The 23262-nt window shown below is 41.5% G+C and overlaps 1 protein-coding gene across 2 annotated transcripts in view; it reads left to right on the top strand.

Annotated features, from left to right (window-relative positions):
- Positions 1–23262, top strand: part of LOC148481816 (uncharacterized) — a 99496-nt gene that overhangs the window by 71995 nt on the left and 4239 nt on the right. For both annotated transcript variants that reach the window (XM_088452982.1, XM_088452983.1), the window contains exons 10-14: positions 10346–10409; positions 11474–11527; positions 16614–16698; positions 20618–20780; positions 21793–21826. In XM_088452982.1, coding sequence (XP_088309108.1) covers positions 10346–10409; positions 11474–11527; positions 16614–16698; positions 20618–20780; positions 21793–21826 — 400 coding nt within the window. The remainder of the gene's footprint in view (positions 1–10345; positions 10410–11473; positions 11528–16613; positions 16699–20617; positions 20781–21792; positions 21827–23262) is intronic.

Below are 23262 nucleotides of genomic sequence, written 5' to 3'. Positions count from 1 at the left end.
AGAAGGGCCAATGGCCAGATGGGGCAGTCCGGCTGCAAACCCCGGCCGAGCAGCACCGTGAGGCATGGGCACACCCCCTTTGAGAAAGTGCACTACCCTTTTGCAGGCGTGCGCCGTAGGCGCTCGCATTAGGGGGATCAGGGCTACTGAGTAGCCACAGTCCCTCCCTGCTTGAAAGTATTATATTAATATATCCTGTATAACACAGGTTCTCAAACTCGGTCCTCAGGACCCCAAACAGTGCATGTTTTCCAGATCTCCTCTCAAAATTGCAAGTGAGATAATTAGCTCCACCTGTGGATCTTTTCAAATGCATCAGCAAGTAATGATTGCACCTGTGCAGCTGCTGGGTGACCTGGAAAACATGAACCGTGTGGGGTCCTGAGGACCGAGTTTGAGAACCACTGCTGTATAGTATTTATATAGACAATGACTGTTTAAAGACTAAAATACACTTTAAGAAAGTAGATACCAACAATTACCCTCTACCATCAAGCTAGAATGATCCTAAATTGATGCAGAACATTCCAAATAGACAGTTCAGGAAACATAATAAAAATTGCCATTGATTGGATTTTTTAAAGAATAAGCCAATTTCATGTAGCAACACAAGGTACAAAGGGGTTACAACCCACAACATCTGGAAGAATCAGTCATGAAAGTGAATTAATAAAACCCAGGTATCTTAAGCTGCGTATCCACTACACGATTTCTATGCCTGAATGAACGATAATGATATCATTATTGTTCATTCATTCATAAATTGTTTGCTAATAGTTTGCAAATCGTTTGCAAATCATTTGCAAAAATGTCCAAAATGACAAGCGATGCGCGTGCCTGCTGGTCGTTTAGACATCTATCATCTTGCAAACATGCTGGTCAGCCGGACGATATCGTCCGGTTCAGCATGTGTGCAGGATCATCACAGACTGACAAAAGACTGCACGATTACAATGTTGTTTTCAGATCTTGTAGTGGATGGGCACCTTTACTTCTTCCAAAGGAGAAGGATGTAAATAATTATCAAGGTCAAACAGTGTCAACATCATGTTTTATCACACACTACTCAAACAAACCCCTGAGATTAGGAGAATGATCAACAAACCATGGGATCTTTTAGTACAAGTGCACTGCTGAATCAAGCCCTATGTACAAAGCCTTGGAGAAAGATAAAGTGGATGGAGATAAAGTACCAAACAATCAGCTCCTGTCACTTTACAGGCTGTGTTTAAAAAATGACAGCTTCTGTAGGAGCAGCTTGGTTAGTACTTTGTCTCCATCCACTTTATCTCTCTCCAACCAGGGGCAAACGCAAAATTTTTAAGGGGGGGGGGTTTATATATATATATATATATATTGTGGCAGTATCACCAGAGATGGTGCTGGTGAGCAGCAGATTCTGTGTGTGGCAGGATGGCAGGAGAGAGCCGCCCACACAGAGTGCAAAAGCATTCTGGGAGATTGTGTAAGGGCTGCCCATTTAACTCAGTCCAGAGAGGACTGAGGCAGACCAATCAGACAGAGCTCACTGTGCTAGCGGGCCAGTGAGGGCCAGGAGGCCTGAGTCTAGACCTGTGAGATACAGGGAAGGCTATCCAACTCTGGGACTGAGCTATGGTACCTGCAAGGAAGCAGACCAGGCTGTGAGAGGGAGCAGCCAACAAGCTAAGGAATCTAAACCAGGCCAGGAGGCCAGTGTCCGGTCCTGCATGTGGCAGGAAGGACCACCAATCTCAGAGACTGTGAGAGACTTTCATGCAGAGTAGCTGCTTCTGTAGAGAGGGTTCAAGAAGTGAGCTAGTACCCTAAGAAAGGGCTAGGCGTTTATTATTTTCTGTTTGTTTCCTGATAATGCTGGAAGTAAAGGACCACGTTCATTTGTTTTACTGGGATGCCATGTGTGGAGTCTGATTCTGCACCTAATCACTGCACCACTGACACTAGTCTACCAAGCTAATTTCCCCAAGTATCACATGGTGGAGAATGCGGGCATAAAGATTCTATGCAACAAGATTTGCACAGAAAGTAGATTACAGCAGCTAATGGAAATATGGATGTTTACTGCACCTGCATAGTGGACTCAACAGTGCAAAGCTCATCAGGTTGGTGAGTGAAGATAAAATCTGTTTTGAAATATTTCATGGAAAAGTTGTATGCATGTCTGAAAACCGTGCTACAAAGTTTGCTAAAAGTTGTGCACTTTCTTCAGCACTGGAAAGTTTAAAAGCAGTTGTGTGGTTTATTCTGTTGAAATCAAGCTCATTAAGACAAGGTGTGTCTAATTATGTGGCCTGGACATTTATTTTGCAAAGAAAAGAGCAAGTGCTATGTTGATTGCTGGACATTGTAGTTCCACAGAAGTGAAAGCAGGTGCTGTGTTATATTGTGCTGTCAATACAATTGAAAGTCAAGTGTTGTTACAAGTGAAAGAAGAACTGTGCTAAAAAAAAAAAAAAGTGTTTAAAATTTAAAGGGACAGACACCCAATTTATTTTGGAGAGAAAATACTGTGGTTCTAGGCTCTTCATGGTGCTGGCAGTCAACATGGATGACATGGTGAAGGCCTTGCGGATGGCTACAGCAGCTCCGCACGAAGCCAACAAGCAGCAGTGGGCAAAGCTCAAGGCCCAAAAGAAAGTGGTCAGGGTATGGTGCAAGGTCCGTCCAGAGAGGACTATATCAGCCTGGAAGAATTTGACAATATGCATAACGTTTTGAATGAAGGTAATGCGTATTTTGCTGGCAAGGTTGATGATTTAATGGAACAATTAGCTGATGAGAGAAATGTTCATGAACAAACTGAAAAGAATTTATGGGGCGAATTGTCCTCTTTGAAAATGGCATTTGAGCAGCAAGAAATAAAAAAAACATGAAGTTCTTAAAGAGACAGACCTCAAATTGGCAGCTATGTCTGAACGTCTAGAGCAGTGATTCCCAACCTCGGTCCTCAAGGCACACTAACAGTCCTGGTTTTAGTGATATCCATGCTTAAGCACAGATGTTTAAATCAAAATAACTAAAGTACTAATTAAGTTACCTGTGCTCAACTATGGCTATCCTTAAAACCTGGACTGTTGGTGTGCCTTGAGGACCGTGGTTGGGAACCCCTGGTCTAGAGGAAGCTAAAATGTTCCAACGTGTTACAAAGTATGAGAGTGATGTGCTCCTAGCAAAGAATGTTGTATTAGAGCAGGATGTTGTGGAATTGCAGCAAAAGTGTGTGGTACTTCAGCAGGAAGTGGAAGAATTGAAAGAAGGTGTCCAGAGACATCAGAGTGATGCAGAGCACGCACAAGTGAAAGTGATGGATCTGGCTCTGATGTTAAAAGGAAAAGACTCTTTAATTGTGTTCACACAAGTAAAACTTAAAGATTGTGAATTGGAGAAAAGTTCTCTGGCTGAAGAGTTCTGTGAAGTAAAAGAGAACTATCTCCAGATGCTGCAGACTCACGCTCAGTGGGAAAATGACAGGCGAACAGTATGCCAGAAAGGACTAAAGAGGGTAGTTGCAAGAACAATCATGGTAAGGCTAGATGTTCTGTGAAATCATGGATGCCATTTATTCAGGGGAGAAATAACTGAGAAGTATGTGACACCAATAAAAAAGTCAACACTATACAGTATTATTATCCTTTATTTATATGGCACCACAAGGGTTTTGCAGCACCTAACAAAGTACATAAATGGTTGAGCAGAACAAGGGAACAATAACTTACAGTAAAAGACATTGCAAGACAAGTACAAGGTATATAAACATTTATACAAGGATTTGCAGGAGGAGAGAGTGGTTCACTGTGTCAAAAACAGTAGAGAGGTCTAGAAGAATGGGCAGAGAGCAATGGCCCTTGGACTTGGCAGCAAGAAGATCATTGGTGACTTTTGTCAGAGCAGTTTCAGTGGAGTGGAGAGGATGGAAGCCAGACTGAAATGATTCAAGCAGGGAGTGGGAGGAAAGAAAGGTGGTAAGGTGGTTGTAAACAACACGCTCAAGAAGTTTGGAAGCAAAAAGAGAGGGGAGAGATGGGTCAGTAGTTGGCGAGAGTGTTTGGATCACGGGTAGGTTTTTTTTTTTAAGAATGGGGGAGACAGGGCATGCTTGCATGCAGATGAGACAGTGCCTTCTAAGAGGTAGAAGTTGAGTAGGTGGGCAAGGTGGGAACAGGAAGATTGAGAGAGGAGGTGGGAGGGGTAAGGGTCAAGGAGGGAGGTTGAGGGAGGTCATGGGGAGACTGGATAAGGGCCATGAAGTCATCTCCAGATACAGGAAAAAAAGAAGTAAGAGTTGGTAAGATGGATGTAGAGGTGTAAGCTTACAAAGAAGGTGGTGCTGAGGGTCTGGTGGCTTATGATGTCTTGATGTAGGAAGTAAATTTTAGAAGTGAAGTGGGTGGCAAAGTTAGGGGCAGAGATTGAGGAGGGAGTGGGCAGAAAAAGGAGTTGAAGGTGGCAAAGACTCTGGGGGTTTGAGGACTGGGAGGAGATTAAGTTATTGAAATATCACTATTTAGAGAGGGAAAGAGGAGCAGTGTAGATGAGAGCATACTGCCTTAGAGCGAGATTTTCTCCATTGTCACTTGGCAGTATGTGAACATTTTTGTAGGTAACTGGTGCATTTAGAATGTCAGGGTTGAGGTGTGGATCTGAGAGGGTGAGCAAGTCAAGAGCAGGAGTAAGGGAGGCATTGTATAGGGAAGTGGCTTGTTCAAAGCAGGAGAGAGAGAATAGGGGAGAGAAGTAAGTCGAGCAGGGAGGCGAATAAAACAGCATTAATAGCCTCAATGTTACGTTTAGTGATAGCCTTAGGAAGAGCCTTAGGAGTCAGATGTGGAGAAGGTGAGAGAGATAAGATAAAAAAGAGAAGGTGATGATCAGAGATGGCAAAAGGAGAATTGGTGATATCAGAGATATCACAATGGTGAGTCAAAACCAAGTCAAGTGAGTGCCCACTCACATGGGAGGGTAAGTTGGTTCATTGGGCCAAACGATGATGTGAGGGTAAGGAGTTTTGAGGCAGATGATTCTGTAGAGATATCGATAGGGATTTTGAAGTCACCTAAGATTATGGAAAGAAGATCTGAAGAGAGGGAGCCAGGAAGAAAAGGTGTCGAGGAATTTGGAGGGAGAGCCAGGGGGATGGTAAATGACAGCTACTTGAAGTACAGGTTGGAAGAGGCATATAGCATGAACCTCAAATGTAAAGAATGTAAGGGACATACCAGAGGAAATTAGTTGGTAGGAGTAACCCTAGGATATAAGGACCTCAACACCACCAACATGGTGACCCCTGAGAGTGTGAGAGAATGTGAGCTTATGAACTACCACAAAGGGAATGGATAGATAGAGGATTTTAGGCAAAAGCTTAATTTTTACTGCCACTATACAAACTAACCATTAGTTTACCCATAACTTTATTAAGTACCTAATTTATTATTTCTTAAGTAGCTGCAATCTATTATGTCTAAGAGGTCTGTACTGATCTTTATGCCCAAATAATTGACAGATGAATCTTGCCACTTACATTTTTAAATCCGTTTGAGAGATTGAAAGGAATATGATGGGATATCTACAAACATTAGTTCAGTTTTGGATGTATTAAGTTTATAGTTGCATGAGAATAGGCTTCAAGGACAATAGGCCGATCAGTTAATGAGATTACAGGGCTAGATATAAAGAAGAGAACATCATCCTTGAAGAATGTCTCTGATCCATGAATGTGATTTTACTAGAATGTTACTGCCAAAGGTCCGATTGCTAGGGCACTGTACTGTAGATTATAAGAACTCATTACCAAAGACCTGGGCAGAGCAACAACTATACAGAGAACGGTTTACCTGTAGAAAAAAAAAACATAACATATGTTAAACTTAACAGGGATTTTATTTTAACACTCTCTGCATGTAGATACAGCAGTTACAGGCATAGGCTTATTTATAATGGGTGCATGGTGTGTGGTGCACATGGGCCCCTGGGTTTGAGGGAGCCCCGCACCATACACCCTGCACCCATAGTATACTTACCTTGTGCCAGGAAGTGGGTCCCTCCTCCTCCGTGGAGCCATTTTTAAGGGAAGATAAGTATTATAAGTAGAATTGGCAGCGTGTATAGATCAATCTAGTTGTATCTAGGGCTATATTACACTCTTCAGTAATAAACTGTACTCGCTTTAATATTTTTTATTTCCAAACATGCCTTTTTTTAAGAATGGGATTTCTCTAGAATTGTTGGCATAAAGTGAAATCAGAGTAATTTACTTTAAAAACAAGATCAAGTAATGGCCATTTTTGTAGTCCACTTGCTTATCCAGCTTTTAGGGGCAGGAAATACTGTAAAGATAGTTACACCAAACCATTAGAAAGGACGACAGCATCTATAACATGTAGGGTGTTACTTATTAGTAAATTACTGTAGGAAGGGGAAAATAGTGGAACATTGTAAAGCACAACAGAGTATACTGGTGCCATATAAATAAATGTAAATAAAATGGGTCGCCTTAGGATACATAAAAAACAGAAGTACATTATGTAAGAGCAACTTTTTAATAATATGCAGCAGAAATAAACTAAACTATCCAATCATGACAGCTATGCATAACCTAACTGGATATACAAACTGCACATGGGATAGTGCATATTGATAGAAAAATACAATAATAAAACAACACAGCATGCAAACATTTGTAAATATGCATAACCCAACAAGCAGCATGTGGCCTGTAAATGCGAGTGTCTGACAAAATCCTGTAAACTAGAAATAGAAGAATAATTAGGTGAAGATCCAAAAAAAGTGGAAGCACAAAACTGTGCACATCTAACACAAGAACCTGTACTGAGGCATGCAACTCACAGAATTATAACAAGAAACACTAAATTGGAGAGTCATATCTATAAATAGAACAGGTAGGTTTCAACAGTAGATGATTCCAGATTCAGGGCTTTCCAGCAGGTGCGTCCATTGGTATATTCCATACTAAAAGTGGCGTAATTCCCAATTCTGGAGACATAATTGTGGTTTAAGTACTAATTCTGTGAATAAGAAGCTTTGTTAGAAATTCCCATCGAAGAGCCAAAGGCTATGGGATGTTGGTGGAAGAGACCTTTGGTAATAAGTTGCTAGATTCATACATTCATTAGACATGGTTTCAGGAATGCCTCATATTGTAATGGCTATGGACTCTACCTTCCATGTCCGCAAGCTTAACCCTGGTTGATGTCACTTCATCCTAAATTTCTTTGTGTGCAGTAATCATGTAATTGTGAGCAGTAGCAGCAAATTTCATTAGGGCGTACACCTAGGGAAATCTAGACCAGTGGTTCTTAAACTCGTTCCTCAGGAGCCCGCACAGTTCACGTTTTGCATGGCACCCAGCAGGTGCACAGGTATATTTATTAATCACTGACATATTTTAAAAGATCCACAGGTGGAGCTAATTATTTCACTTGTGATGCTGTGATGAGACCTGGAAAACATGCACTGTTTGGGGTACTGAGGACAGAGTTTGAGAACCTGTGCTATACAGGATATATTAATATAATACTTTCAAGCAGGGAGGGACTGTGGCTGCTCAGAACCTGTGATCTAGACAGATACGCTGTCTAGATCCACCCAGGGGCATATCATCCATCCAACTTCTCATTATCATGCCACCCCCATCACATCCCCATCAATCCAGTCAACTCCATCACTCATTTACCTATGACAATATTATGCCACACAGTAATGGCCCCACCTCATGCCTATAATTGTGAGATGTGACTCAGGGCCTGATTCAGAGCCGGACGCTCTGACCAGAGCGCTCGCTCTGAATCAGGGCCCTCCTACCTAAAAATGGAGTGGCCTCTTGGACGCTCGCATAGCTGTGGGTTGCCACCCACAGCTATAGCGAGCGTCCATGATGGTGGTCGCGATGGTCAAGACCATCGCGACCATTGGGCTTGCGACGAGACCCTGCGGCAGGGTCTCACTGCCGCAAGCCCTGGAGTGATTTTGGCTCTATCAGAGCCAAAATCACTCCCACTGACATCACTAGTGATGTCAGTGGGGCCGGACCCAGACGGTAGGCGTTCCCATGGGAACGCCTCCGTCTGGCAGCCACGCCCCCGGCCCGCCCACCAAAGGGGGCCTGCTGTCACTCACCATCGACAGCACGCCCCCTTTGGTGCGAGACCCATAACGACAGCTTGGCTGTCGCTATGCGGGTCTCGCGCATGCGCACGACAGAGCTCCCTCCGTCGTGCGCATGCGCATTAGGGCACCATCGACCCGCTTGCGAGCATCCTACGCTCGCGAGCGGGTCTGAATTAGGCCCTCAGTCCTCAATTTTGGTCTCCATGTGATCAGTGTATGTGCAAACATTCACCAGTGCAGCTTAGGGCAGAATGCACTAAAAGCAAAATGCGTCCAAAACTCGGATTATTGGATGCATTCCCCATATATACCAAGGTTCGAAATTAGATACGTTTCGGAGCTTGGACCCATTAGGCAATGGCATCTAGAGATAGCGCTGCCTAAATCTATGGGATTCTCTTTGCAATGTTCCCTGAGAAGGATCCAACTGGATCCTTCCCAGTGTCCCCCGCATCAACTGGCACATGCGTAGAAGAACTTCCGGGTCCTAAACCCAGAAGTCCTATTATCGCAAAAATCAGCTCTTTTAGGGTGGCCTCCGATAATCAACACTCTGTGAGTGCTGGAGCAATTTAACATCAGCTGTTCCTGTGAATCCTTTCACTGCTATTTTAGTAGTGCTGAAACCTAGCACTGTCGAGTCTGACTCAGCAGTGCTAGTGTGCCTAACATGGTTCACGTGGGCACACAAAGCCACAGCATCCAGCAGGAGCGTACAGGGGCAGTGGGATTCGAGAGGATCCCTATTCGCAACCCGGATATAGAAACAAACACCATATTAAGATGGCGAGTGTTCCTGCAGTCAATCTCCAAAAAGTTTGTATTTTCGGAGCTTGATGAATTTAGTTCCCCATACTAGTGTATAGGGACAGTGGGCAGATCAGGACTGAAAGGTAAGCAGAAGTAATCAGTGATATCTCCTGCGTTACCTTTTTAATGAATGGCCCTGACACTTAATTTATACAAAAATAGGTGAAAATTGTAATTTTCACCGCTTTTGTATAAATTAAGTGATGGTGAATAGATCCATTACTGATTTCTGGCTTTGAACTTTGTCCACCTTTCCTTTCTGCATCTCTGCTTGTGAAATCATGTATACCAGCCCGGGTATTCCTATCTTACTCACAGGACTTTAGATCTAAACTTGACCAAGCCTCTGCTTTCTCCCTTATATTGATCCCCTACTAATACATTTCTGTACCAATTGGACCACATCTATGACCACATCTATGTATAATCCTTGTCTGCTGTTTTCTGAACTTCAGTTATTCAAACCTTGAACTGTCTGACCCTGAACCAGACAGATAAGTGTTTTTTGGATGTATATGCTCACACTGTGTGGGATGTACTATAAACAAAATGCAGACAAAACTCCGAAACCTGCCGGTATCAAGCAATACTTTCCAGAGCTTGGAACCATTATAGGCAACGCCATCTATAGATGGCATTTCCTAATAGAGGCCTATGGGCTTTCTTCTCAATGTTCCATGAAAGGGATCCAGTCATATCCAATCAGTAGCCCTATCATCGCAAAGGACAGCTCTTTTCATAAGAGCTGTCATTTGCAATTTAAATTACAAGTATTCCCCCCGAATAATATTAAATATTATAAAAAATGCAAAGGATAATCTATATAATAAAATCAAGTGCTGATAAGAGAAACAGACATATGAGGGGGAGAGAGAGTCGAAATAAGATGGTGAGAGAGAGGAGAAGAAAAAGAGGACTAGACAGCGCTGAATAGTGAGAGATGTAAAGAGAGAGATGTGGAAAGAGAAAAGAAAGAAAAAATCCAGGCAGTGATGGGGACATCTTGTATACACAGTACATATACTTGATTAGGTAGAAGACTCAGCCAAAAGAAAACCACCAATCCAAGAGAGTGAAGCTGTTTTGTCAAATTCCACATTATCTATGATTCCCGGTCATCGCCGATCACATAGGACGCTTGGAGATGACGTAATCTCCAAGTGCTCCTGAGCCGACCAATCAGCTGCCTACACATACACACACATACACTTCACACCGCCGGCTACCCAGGTCGGACCGGAGAATAACCTTGGTAGTGGACACGTGATGAACAACCTGGGTTGCACCAGATTGCCGGCAATAACCCGGGTTCTCCGATTAGTGTGAAAGGGGTATTAATGATCAGTTTGTTTGTATCTATTCCTTCCAAAAGCCCAAAATGCAATTAATGATTTATGTTTTTGCCTTACAGATGAAATATATGATGATACAGAGCTGATATCCAATACATTTCCTGCTGTGCCAGCCAAACCACGGTGACTTTCCCCTTATTTTCCCTATGCATTCTCACTGCATGTGATATTTCCAACATATACTGTAGATGACAGAAAGCACGCCTTTGTGCAGGTTCTCATGGCATTTTGTGAAACACTAACTTGAGTGCTAAACATAAATGTACAAATGTATGCCATTGACAAATGGTTTGGCTTCCTTGCTTGGAGTGCCAAACACCTTCTTTAACCATTAGCAGCAATGTTACAGTATAAATGGCATTTTAATATTATATTAAATTGGATTTTACATCTGTATAAAGTGAATAATGGTCAGAGACATTCCCCAATACCAATACTCCACAGTGATGTGTGGCACAATTAAACACGATATGCTAAACAAACCTTGCTTCAACAATAAATATTGTATACTGTAGTGTGGTGAATTAAAATACTACACTAAAGCTGGGTACACACTGGGACAATGTCGTTCTGATTTGATCAAATTGGAAAGACTATTCTTGCATATCGTGCAGTCTGTATGCACGATATGCGTGCTCCCTTGGGCCGACATATCGGCTGGGTACACATGGTTTATTAACAAGCTCATTATCGGGGATTTTTTTTCCTTATTATCAGGGATTTTTTTTTCCTCATTATCAGGGATTTTTTTTGGGAGCCTGCGAGGTCCTGAAAAAAAATCCCCAATAAATGCTGCCGACCCACTTAGCCCCGGGGGTCAATTAGCGTGCAGTTAATTACTGCCACCAATTGTATGCCCCCCTTAATCTCACTATCAGTTTTTAAAAAAACACAGACACATTCCCTTTAGCGCATTGTAATATTAGGGTCACACATGTATCATCTTGAATTTACTCTCTGACCCAGTCATTGTCTTGGTACATCGACAATACAATTTGGCAGCTACTGTATTGCATTGTGTCAGCTCATCATGAATGACTTACATTATTCTACAGCACTTATTCTTCAATAAACCAGTCCAGATTAATGGACAAAGGATCTATTTGAAAATTTATGTTAACTTGTTTATTAAAACCAATTACTTATGCATTTCTTGTTTTCCACATTTCCTCTATGCTGAAATGAAGAGTTCAGAATGGATATGTCGCAAGACTTTTTCAAAGAAATACCAGCCAAACAAGGTAGAGTAAGACTTTATAATCTATTCATGTATAATATAATGTATTTACATACAAGATTAATTAAATTAAACTGCAACTGAGAGGACTAAAATGTTGATTAAGCAATAAAACTTCATAGTAAATAAATTGGTAGTAACAAGTGTTACACCTAATATGGTCCGATAGCTCCTAACTGCCATGTCACAGGCTGTGTTTGAAAAATGACAGTTAGGAGTTGGTTGGCTGGTACTTTATCTCCATTCACTTTATCACCATCCAAGGCTTAGTAAATAGACCCCATAGTCTCTAAATGTCTCTTTTTAAACAGCTAAATATCCTGTTCGTATATATGTAGTACTCCACCTCCTTCGATGCAGGTGGCTGCTTATATTATCCAAAGTGACTATTGTTTAATCGGCCAAATAAATTTTAAAAATGGGTGAGAAAACAGCACCATCTAGTGTAGTGTATTGGGAACACTTTAAATTTTAAAGAAAAGCAGTAAAGAGCAAACGTACAATAATAAATTAACGAATATAAGGATTATTTGCAAGATCATTTTTGGTGTGCATGTGCAGTAAGGAAATACGTATCTTACATGACAACAGTTGATGTACATGTGCTTCTCCTTGAGTCCATTAATTTCCCTGTTGTTATATAAAACATTATTGTAACTTAGTAAAGAGATAAAATATTGCAAACTGTTATATGAGCTGTATATTAATTATTAGAAATGTTTTCTGTATTTCTTATTTTAGTTAACCACTTGCCTGGCACGGTCGTATCAGATACGACCGCACCAGGCTGGGCTTTCCCTGACATGGTCGTATCTGATACGACCAGTCAGAAATGCCCACTAGGCGGCTGTGGAAAGCTAATCTTCCCGCAGCCGCCTACATCAGAGGGACCTTCTGGTCACTCTGCAAGCGTGGCTGCATCTCTAGCATGTCCCGATCACTGCTGGCCACAGTGATCGGGCAGCATCGGCAGCCCCCCTCCCATAGAAGCGGCAGTGCTACTGCTGTGATCCGATCACTGTGGCCAGCAGTGATCAGGCAGCCATCTCCACCCCCTTCAGTAAACAGCAGTAGTGGCGGCTCTGATAGCCGCCGCTGCTGCTATGTATCCGGGCCGCCAGCGGGACACCCTCCCGCTGCGGCTCCGGAACTACAGTGATCACATAGTGATCACTGTGTGTGTGAAGGAGCAGCGGCGGCGGCTCTGGTAGCCGCCGCCGCTGCTCTGTATCCGGGCCACCAGCGGGAGACGCTCCCGCTGCGGCTCCGGCACTACAGTGATCAGTAGGTGATCACTATGTAGGAGCAGCAGCAGCAGCTCTGGTAGCCGCGGCTGCTGCCATGTTCCCCCAGCGCTCCCGCCCACTCTCTTCCGGCCTCAGCTCCGCCTCCCCGTCCCCATGTGCCCGATCACTGCTGGCCAAAGTGATCGGGCAATAAATAATTGAACAATTATAAAATATATATATATATGCGTGTGCGTGTGTGTGTGTGTGTATATATATTATATATATATATATATATATATATATATATATATATATATATGTATATGTATATATGTATATATATATGTGTATATATATATAAATATATATATGTATGTATAAATATATATATATATATATGTATGTATAAATATATATATATATGTATGTATGTATAAATATATATATATATATTAGGGGTGTGCACCGGCCACTTTTCGTGTTTTGGTTTTGGATCTGGATCTTTCTTCGTGTTATGGATCTGGATTGGTTTTGCCAAAACCACCCTTCGGTGTTTTGGGTTCTGGGTTTTGTGTTTTGGATCTGTATTTTTTTTTTAAAAAAGCATAAAAACAGCTAAAATCACAGAATGTGTTAATTTTTCTGCTCCTATGCTATTATTAACCTCAAAAACCTTAATTTCCACTCATTTCCAGTCTATTCTGAACACCTCACACCTCACAATAGTGTTTTTATGTCCAAAAGGTTGCACCGAGGTAGATGGATGACTATGCTAAGCGACACGAGTGGGCGGCACAAACACGTGGCCCATCTAGGAGTGACACTGCAGTGGCAGACAGGATGGCAGTTTGAAAAACTAGGCCCCAAACAGTACATAATGCAAAGAAAAAAAAGAGGTGCAAGATGGAATTGTCCTTGGGCCCTCCCACCCACCCTTATGTTGTATAAACAGGACATGCACACTTTAACAAACCAATCATTTCAGCGCCAGAGTCTGCCACACGACTGTGGCTGAAATGATTGGTTCATTTGGGCCCTCACAAAACAAGCTGGCAATTAATCTGTCCCTGCACAAACTGGCTCTACGGAGGCAAGATGTCGTCCTCATCCTCCTCATTCACCGATTTCTCACTCTCATCAGTGTTGTGTACATCCTCATCCTCACAGAGTATTAATTCGTCCCCACTGGAATCCACCACCACAGGTCCCTCTGTACGTTCTGGAGGCTGGTCTCCCTGGAAAAGTTGATAATTCATTTTTATGAACATCATCTTCTCCACATTTTGTGGAAGCAACCTCCTACGCCTTTTGCTGACAAGGTTCCCAGCTGCACTAAACACTCTTTCGGAGTGCACACTGGAGGGGGGGCAACTCAGGTAAAATAGAGCCAGTTTGTACAGGGGCCTCCAAATTGCCTCTTTTTCCTGCCAGTACATGTACGGACTGTCTGACATGCCTACTTGGATGCTGTCACCGATGTAATCCTTTAACAGACAGACGCACGCTTGTCGCTGCTGCTTTGAGGATGCAGGTGCGGCTACAGTCCACACAATTCACAAAGACAGGAAAAAAAAGAAGAATTTTTTTATTGTTTGTGGAGCACACTTTGAGGGTTACACCACCCTTTAACAGACAGACACACGCTTGTCGCTGCTGCTTTAAGGATGCAGGTGCGGCTACAGCCCACACATTTCACAAAGACAGAAAAAAAAAGAATTTTTTTATTGTTTTTGGAGCGCACTTTGAGGGTTACACCACCCTTTAACAGACAGACGCACTCTTGTCGCTGCTGCTTTGAGGACAGTATCATATGCAGTGACAGTAGACTTGTCAGAAATTGTTGGCACGTCCTTCAGTCCGGACCAGATGTCCAAACCGGCCCTTGACTTATGACACAGGCGCACGCTTGGCGCTGCTACTGTGTTGGTGCACGTGCGGCTACATCGCACACAAGTCACAAACACATAAAAAAAACTAGTTTTTTATTTTTGGAGCACTTTGATGGTTACACCACCCTTTAACAGACAGACACACGCTTGTCGCTGCTGCTTTGAGGATGCAAGTGCGGCTACAGCCCACACAATTCACAAAGACAGAAAAAAAAGAAATTTTTTTTTATTGTTTGTGGAGCGCACTTTGAGGGTTACATCACCCTTTAACAGACAGACGCACGCTTGTCGCTGCTGCTTTGATGCAGGTGGAATCTAGATGGGATTTGGAACCGGGGACACACTACCTCCATCAATTGTCTAAATCCCACTGCACTAATGGCGGATACCGGACGCACGTCTAACACCAACATAGCAGTCAAGGCCTCAGTTATACGTTTTGCTTCAGGATGACTGCTGTCGTACTTCATCCTCCTCGCTAAGGACTGTTGGAGGGTCAATTGTTTTGTAAAAGTAGTGGTGTTCCTACTTCCTCTCTGGGATGATGAACAACTCCCAGCAGCAGCAACAGCACTATGTGGAAGTGGTTCTTGATCTTTCCCTATTTTATTTTTATCAGAGAAAGTTTGGTCCTCCATTTATGTTATATTGATATATACGTGCGGCTAAAGCGCACACAAACACAGAAAATATTTTTTTATTTTTGCTGGAGAGTAGTGCACTTTGTGGGTTACACCACCCTTTAAGAAATGAGCCAGCCGGCTCTTTACTTATGGGACACAGGCGCACGCTTGGCGCTGCTCCTTTGTTGATGCACGTGCGGCTACAGTGCACACAATTCACAAACACAGAAAATATTTTTTTATTTTGTTTGGAGCGCCCTTTGGGGGTTACAGCACCCTTTAGTGGTCAATCCAGCCGGCCCTTTATTTATGGGACACAGGCGCACGCTTGGCACTACTTTGTTGATGCACGTGCGGCTATTGCGCACACAATTCACAAACACAAAAAATATTTTTTTATTTTGTTTGGAGTGCCCTTTGGGGGTTACAGCACCCTTTAATGGTCAAGCCAGCCGGCCCTTTACTTATGACACAGGCGCACGCTTGGCGCTGCTCCTTTGTTGATGCACGTGCAGCCACAGTGCACACAATTCACAGACAGGATCCAAAACCCGCGAGACCCGGAAGGCGGTATGATGACGTTTTGCCTCGATTTCAGATCCGAGTCAGGCGGGAAAAGTCGAGCCTGACTCGGATTGGCCTCGGATCGGGGGGGCTCGGATCCGAACCCGCTCACCCCTAATATATAGGTAGGTATGTATGTGTGTATATATATATATATGTATATGTGTGTATGTATGTATGTGTGTGTGTATATATAAATATATATATATATATATATATATATATATATATATATACACACACACGTATGTATGTGTGTGTGTGTGTATATACATATAATATATATATATATATATATATACACACTGTGTGTGTATGTATAATGTTCGATAGATATATATATTGATGGATATCGCAGAGCCTCTGATTAGGGATGGCAACTGACCATCGATGGTTTGCAAGCCATCGGTGGTTTGCCATTGCTAGTGGTCATCAATGTTGCACCATCGATGGCAACCCTCAATCGATGTTTAGGAAACATCGGCAGTTGTGGTGTACACAGATCTCCTCGACCAATCGCAAAACAATTTATGGCTTCTAACGATGGTTGAACCATCGATGGTACAGCCGTCAATGGCCATCACTACAGTATAATATAAAAATTGCTATTTTTATGGTATACTGTGTTTTAAAAAAATATTTTTTTCAAATAAAATAGTGATAGATAAGTTTAAAATTATGTTCGTGATCTAATTCAATCATAAAAGAAACCGACAATTTTGGAGCGGTTTTTGGAAAAAGAATTCGTCAGTTAAGTGGTTAAATGTGTAATACCTTTTTAACAGGAAACCTGAATTGCCAAAAAGGGACATTATAAAACCTGTGAAAGATGAAGGCAAAGAACTAAAAGAAATGAGAAAAAAATTTAAGGTACTAAAATTACAAATTGCATAACAGTGATCTGAATTATGACACTAAGATGCTATCTCTGGAGGGAATTGAGGGTTAATGGTAACACACCAAGCAGGGGCAGCACAGGTCTTCTGGGGGGGGAGGGGTCTTCTGGGAGGGGGGTGTTGCTTATTTACATATGTATTTTTTTATTATTATTATCTTTTACGTTTGTGGTGCCACAAGGGTTTCATAGTGCTGTATATAATGGATGGAATAAAAAGCAAAATTACATAGTATATGGATGCTCCGATAGAACAGCTATAGACAAATTCACGTGATATATACATAATAACATAATTATATAATACTCGTCAAATTATATAATTTCTAAGAGACCACGGAAGGACCCTGCTCACAAGAATTTACATTCTAGAGGGGCTGTGGTTGGACACATAAATGGAGAGGGGAGCAGATTTGGGGATTGCTGAGGCTGGAGGGGTGGTAGGAAAGCAGGTGATTATAGAGGACGGGAGAGAATTCTAGAGGATCGGAATAGTACAGGTGAAATCCTGGATTAATTACCAATTGTTAGCTAATAAAACTGGTGATTAATATTAGCACCCACAGAAATGGCTACTGAGGAGTGTTCATGCCGGCCACACTGTCTCTACCCACATTCAGAAGACACTGTAAAGCTGGGTACACACTTTTCCAAATCTCTTCCAATCTAACCTCCAACTTAACAGATGAACAGACATTGCTAGAGTGTGTATGCATACACAATCTCTGATTTCATCCCATCCCAGTAGTCTGATTTTGAAACCTGCTGAAAAATCAGGAGACCAGATCACCAATCGCTCAACCAATTTAGAAGTGTGTACACTCCTGAGACTGGTTTGTCCAATTATTCTCTGAATTCATCCCAGTGAATAAAAGCCAGTCTACCAAAGATTGGGCAAGTGTGTACAGTGACACAATACTTTAAGGAGATGGTTTTAGCAGATGCAGTTTGGAGATTTGTAGCAAAATTGTATAGGTGTGTACACATAGACTGGGTGTTGTATGTGCGACCTACTGTAGGTCTCCAGTAAGATTGAGTCAACAATATGATTGTGATTTGGAATCCCAGAATATTGGACAAGTGTATACCCAGCTTTGAAAAGTATGAAACAAGCACAGGATGTGCACTTGTCATAATAGCTGCTGAAAATTGTATGGTACTGTTGTTCATATATACAGCACAGTAAATCAGCTTAGATTGCATGCAGAACAGAAATTAGGCAATATTCAGATATGAAGAATAGAATTAGATCAGTAAACTGTTCATAAATGTAATAAGATATTAAATAAAAAATTAGATCTAAAGTAAGCTGTATATTAATGTAATACCTCATTAATATTGACCCTCCTCACATGAATGACAAATTTACCAAATGATGACTAGACTAAAAAGCTACACTACTAATATGAAGTTTATATTGAATGTTGATATTCTGAACATGTTGAAGTTCAGACTACAAGATGTACCAAATAGCAAGAGTTGGTAAAATATATTTATTTTAAAATAAAAGTAAATACTCATGGTATAGTATTGCTGTTAATGTGAACTAAGCAGACTGAGTTATCCTACTCTGCAAGCACACAACCCTTTGGGGAAGGAATGGTCCCATTTGCCATGTGAGTGAGTGTTTAAGAAAACCTGGAGTTGTAAAAAGCTGAAGAACCCCTACAGGGCACGTGTACAGTATAAAGGCAGAGGAGTAGCGTGGAACCATGGCGCCTGGAGAAAGTGCATGTCATAGCGCCCCTCTTCCTGTATTGAACTGTGCCATTGAGGTCCCATTCAGGGGCAGAACTATGGGAGACAATGGAGGCGCCTGCTGCCGGGCTCCAGCTCTGAAGGGGCACCTCCATTGTCCACATCAGATTCACCCCACTTGTGGCTGTAACTATGTACCGGAGTGTACCGTCACGGCCGCCCAATACATGGTACCTCTTCCCAACACCTGAGAAGCCACCATACACTAGTGGAGAGCTCCATGTCAGACCATCAGCTGCTGCCTTCGTCTGTCTATAGCCTGTCTGCATGCGAATTGCTACATTACAGTGTCAGTGGCTGTGACGGCGGGGGGGGGGGGGCAACCAAATTATAACCTGCCTCCGGGCATCTGGGATGAAATTACGCCACTGGTCCCATTGGCTAGCTTGCGGGGGAAAACTAAAGTGAAGAGAAAAACAGCAAACAGTGGCAGTATGATGCTGGGCAAAGGGGAATAGAATGCACTATCTGACATTAAGGGGTAGCTGCTGTGCAGTGCTTTATTTATAGCACCTAGGATCTGACTTTTATCTCCTTTGAATCATTGTTATTAGTCAATAGAGGAGATTGTCAATTTAAGTAAAATGATCAGAATATATAATACAGAGTACATGAACTAGAGTGAGATTCCACAGGGTGCACAGCTTATTGCTGCAATTACTGCCCCAAGCAGCTGTCACTGGAGTGTGAACACCTATAGGAAGCTCCATTCTCAGCTATGCTCCAACATTGCAAATATACATTGCACCTATATTAATGTGAGTACTACTAACCATGTTCTGTCTACCACCATTATTATTATTATTTCAGGTCTCCTAATATTTTTTAAAAGACTTTTCAAATAACACTGTGTGGCCATGTCTGGGAGCACCTCCATTACTTTATATAGCAAAGCAGTGACTTTTTTTTAAACTCATACCTTATAATTGAAGTTTAGGATTTTACCTCAGATCTGTCACTTTTTTAAGTCCATTGAAACACAATGAATGAATGAGGAGAGAAGGAGGGAGGGGATCAAAGAGGAGAGGGGAGGTGACTGAAGCCAGTATGAAAGGAGAGAGGAAGAGCAAAAGCCAATCAGAGAGCGGTGGTGATGGAAGCCAATAAGAAAGGAGAGGACAGGGGCAAAGAGACGATCACAGGGTAGAGAGGGGAGGGAATTAAAGAGGTGAGAAGTGAATGTAATCAATCTGACAGGAAAGGGGAGGTGACAGAAGATGATCACAGAGGAGGGAGGGCCGGAGAGGAGGCAATCTGGGCAGCTTGAGGGAGCATGAAATGTACAAATAGATCTCAGATCTGTAATTTATTTGGATATAGAGAAAAACAAACCGAGATCAAACTAAAAGGAGGCAGTCATACTGTGTAGCACCCCATGAATTAGGGAACCCTGGATGGCACCCTCTGTCCATTTTGGCGCCCAGAGCTCATGCTCCACTGGAACCACCCTCGCTACTCCCCTGTACAAAGGGATGCTCCTGATCAGATGACATGGCTGCCAACCTCAGAAAATATTATAAAAACTTAAATTCAAAATTAAAACTAGCAGCAGAGAAGGTAAAAACTTTTTACAAGCCAGTGTCTGAAACCATTCGTACTTATAGTGCATTTGGCATTTTATCAGTAAATTTACAGACTGCTGGCAACCATGGAAGAGATGTATTATAAAAGATGGAGCCTGTGGGTGCTCCAGCACACAGAAGGCTGCAACTCATTAGATGCTACTTGCCTGTTGCTGAATGGGGGGAGGGGGAGGTGCAGCAGAGGAGGGCGGAGATATCCAAACCTAAGATGCAGTCGTAATTTTTTTTTTTTGCCTAAAGCTTTTGCTGGCGGTGAATGAGTGTATTTTGGTCTGAAAAATATGATAAATCCACCATGGAATATTTTACTTTGAAAACTTTTAAACACCAACACCCCTTAAAGGGTTTTTGTTTGTTTGTTTTTGATATTTCTCTAATTTTGTTATTATCAATTCATTTTCGGAAAAGGAAAAATAACTTGTAATATTGCTATAAAAAATCCATGTATAAAGGAGAGACATGGGTATAAACTAAAAAGAAAATGATAAACTAAAAACGTGCGTGAAACGTGAAAATTTCAGTCTGATTCCAAAATGTCTTTTGTCTCACTCAGATTGAAGGCGAGATAAAGGTTTTGACTCGAATGATGGTTGTCCCGAGTGCTGGGAACAAGAGAGGAGGAGGGAAGGACCTACCAATCAGTAAAGGCGAGATCCTAGAAGTGATCCAGTTCACTAACCAAGAAAAAATATTGTGTCGAAATAGTAAAAGCAAATGTATGTACATTGTAACAAAATAATTCAAACATTATTATTTCATTAATTGAGTATTAAAGTACTTCAAAATATTTGCAAAAATTATGTAATTAACTATACGGGGTCAATCCCGTGAAGGTATCGCGGGTACGAGTCAGCATTGCAACAGCTGCACTTTATGGCAGCCTGAATTTGCTGAAAACTGCCAGCTCCATAGGGCCGCGAGCAAAATTAAGCGAATTCGGGCTGAGAGCAGGTTGTGAGGGGTGCAAGATGTAATGCCATTACCAGCATTTTAATGTAGTGGTAACGGCAACTTACACCGTTCATGCCTAATTGCATTGGACCCTAAGTATCTAATGATGCAACTGAAATACCTTATTATCTATTAGATTTTAGTAAGTTAATAGAGAAAAGTCCAAAATTAATTTGAAACTGCATTAGGTGGTAAGACCTCAACTCATTATTAAGGTGAGTACACACCTAGCAGATATATCTGCAAATCGAGTTATCTGCAGATATATCTGTAGATGATGGTCGTTCATATACACTGAATGACCATCATCTGACCCGGGTGACGGGTCAGGGGCGGGTCCGCCCCCCTCCCCATGGCTGCAGATCTCCAGTACACACTTGCCGATGGAAATATATCTTTCCATCGGATGTTCAGCACAGCCAATGCGATATGTCTGTGAACAACGTTGTTCACAGACATATCGTTGGTACACACTGGCCGACGGGCACCAGATATCTTGGCCAATCAATTGATCGGCCAATATATCTGTCAGTGTGTACCCAGCTTTAGAGACATCCCTCAGATGTAAAATAAATGAAAGCTTAACTGATGAGATTAGCTTACATTTCTTGTCTTTTTTACCTTTAATTTAATTTGCATTCAAACTACATTTATTTACATTTTAAATAACACTGCTGAGATTTGTTTCTGTAACATAATACTTTTCTTGAAACGTCTGACATAACATATGATAACCGCACCATAAAAGTGACACGGACGATGTCCTTTTTGTTTTAGATGGATATGTTAAAAGAAGATATGTTTTGCAACTGTAAGTATTAAGAATTTGTACAATGAATGAGCACCATCATGAATCAGTTGTAGGAATTTTAGAATATGAACTATGACTGTAAGAGTTTAAAGGTTAGGATTGAGAGAGATTATAGAATTAGGTCAAGGCATATGGATGACAGCTTATGTTTAGAGGAATACCCTAAAATGTACACCATATCTAGTTATGGAATAAGTAAAAATATCAGTAATTACAGAAAATGTTAAATAATGACAGTGACGTTCATGGGCTTACCTTGTCAGAGAGCTATCTACCACTATATTTATTCATAATAATTATTATTAACTAACTCTTGGGTGCAGGTTTACTAGATGAATCTATATTGAATGCCAATGTTCCTGATATTTATCTATGTCAGAACTAATAGTGGTAAAAGTGAGAGTGAATGGTCATACAAAGGTATAGATCTTCCAAAAATATTTAATTATGTAGGTAATATCTCATAAGCTTATGTCAATTTCAGTTGCCAAAGTCTTACGTACTTCACAGGTCGCTGCCCGCTTGTTTAGCATTTAGATACATACTTTGTCAGACCATTCACTCTCACGTTTACTGCTATTGGATTATTGATCTTTACATAGAGAGACAGATATTAGTAACATTGGTATTCAATAAGGATTAATTTAGCAACCTGCGCCCAAGAATTAATTGCCTTTTTAGTATACATTGTTACCCCAGGGGGATTTTGGATTCCTGGAATAAAGAAGCGAGTCAGCATTGCAACAGCTTATCAAACTGTCATAAACTGATAAAATAATTCAAGTTATAATAAGATTTCTAGAACATTCATAAAAAGCACAAAATACAAATGGTTATTCCTAAATATTAAAATAACCACCAAAGTGACTTCACATTTAGATTAGTTTCTCTATAGAGTCTAAAAAACTTTGCAATTGGTCATTAAAGATATGCAATGTGTTAGCAATAAAAATCAGTCTTTCATTCAGCATTAATAAAAGTTACTAGCAGCGGAGTTAGTATCCCTTATTATTTAGGCACACTTAAGCAGACAAGAAATTAAACCCTACTTATCAGTGGAAAAGGGTTAAGCAGCTGGATCCTTTTTTAATGAGAAGCAGTGAGTCATTTGCATATTAGCACAGTCTCGTTTCCCAGTACATCCAAACGTTATGTGTAATCCACACACCATCACACTGTGTCTTACACCATCAGTATATGAGTCTCTTTAGACAATCACAGACAGCACAGATCAAAAGCCACAGTCCATTTCTCCCAATTATAGCAGCAGAAATACTCTGTACAGTAATATATGCTGCCTTTGTTCAGGGAATCATAATAATCTGTGTAAAGGTCCCCATACATCTGCGACGAACCATTACAGATGTATGGGGGCCCTTACACACTTGAAACTACTGGCAGATGCCAGTGTCCAGTCAGATCAGGGTGAATGACAG

The sequence above is a fragment of the Taudactylus pleione genome, unplaced genomic scaffold, assembly GCF_031769625.1.
Source record: "Taudactylus pleione unplaced genomic scaffold, aTauple2 ptg000560l, whole genome shotgun sequence".
NCBI lineage: Eukaryota > Metazoa > Chordata > Amphibia > Anura > Myobatrachidae > Taudactylus > Taudactylus pleione.
This window is presented reverse-complemented; position numbering and strand designations above follow the sequence as displayed.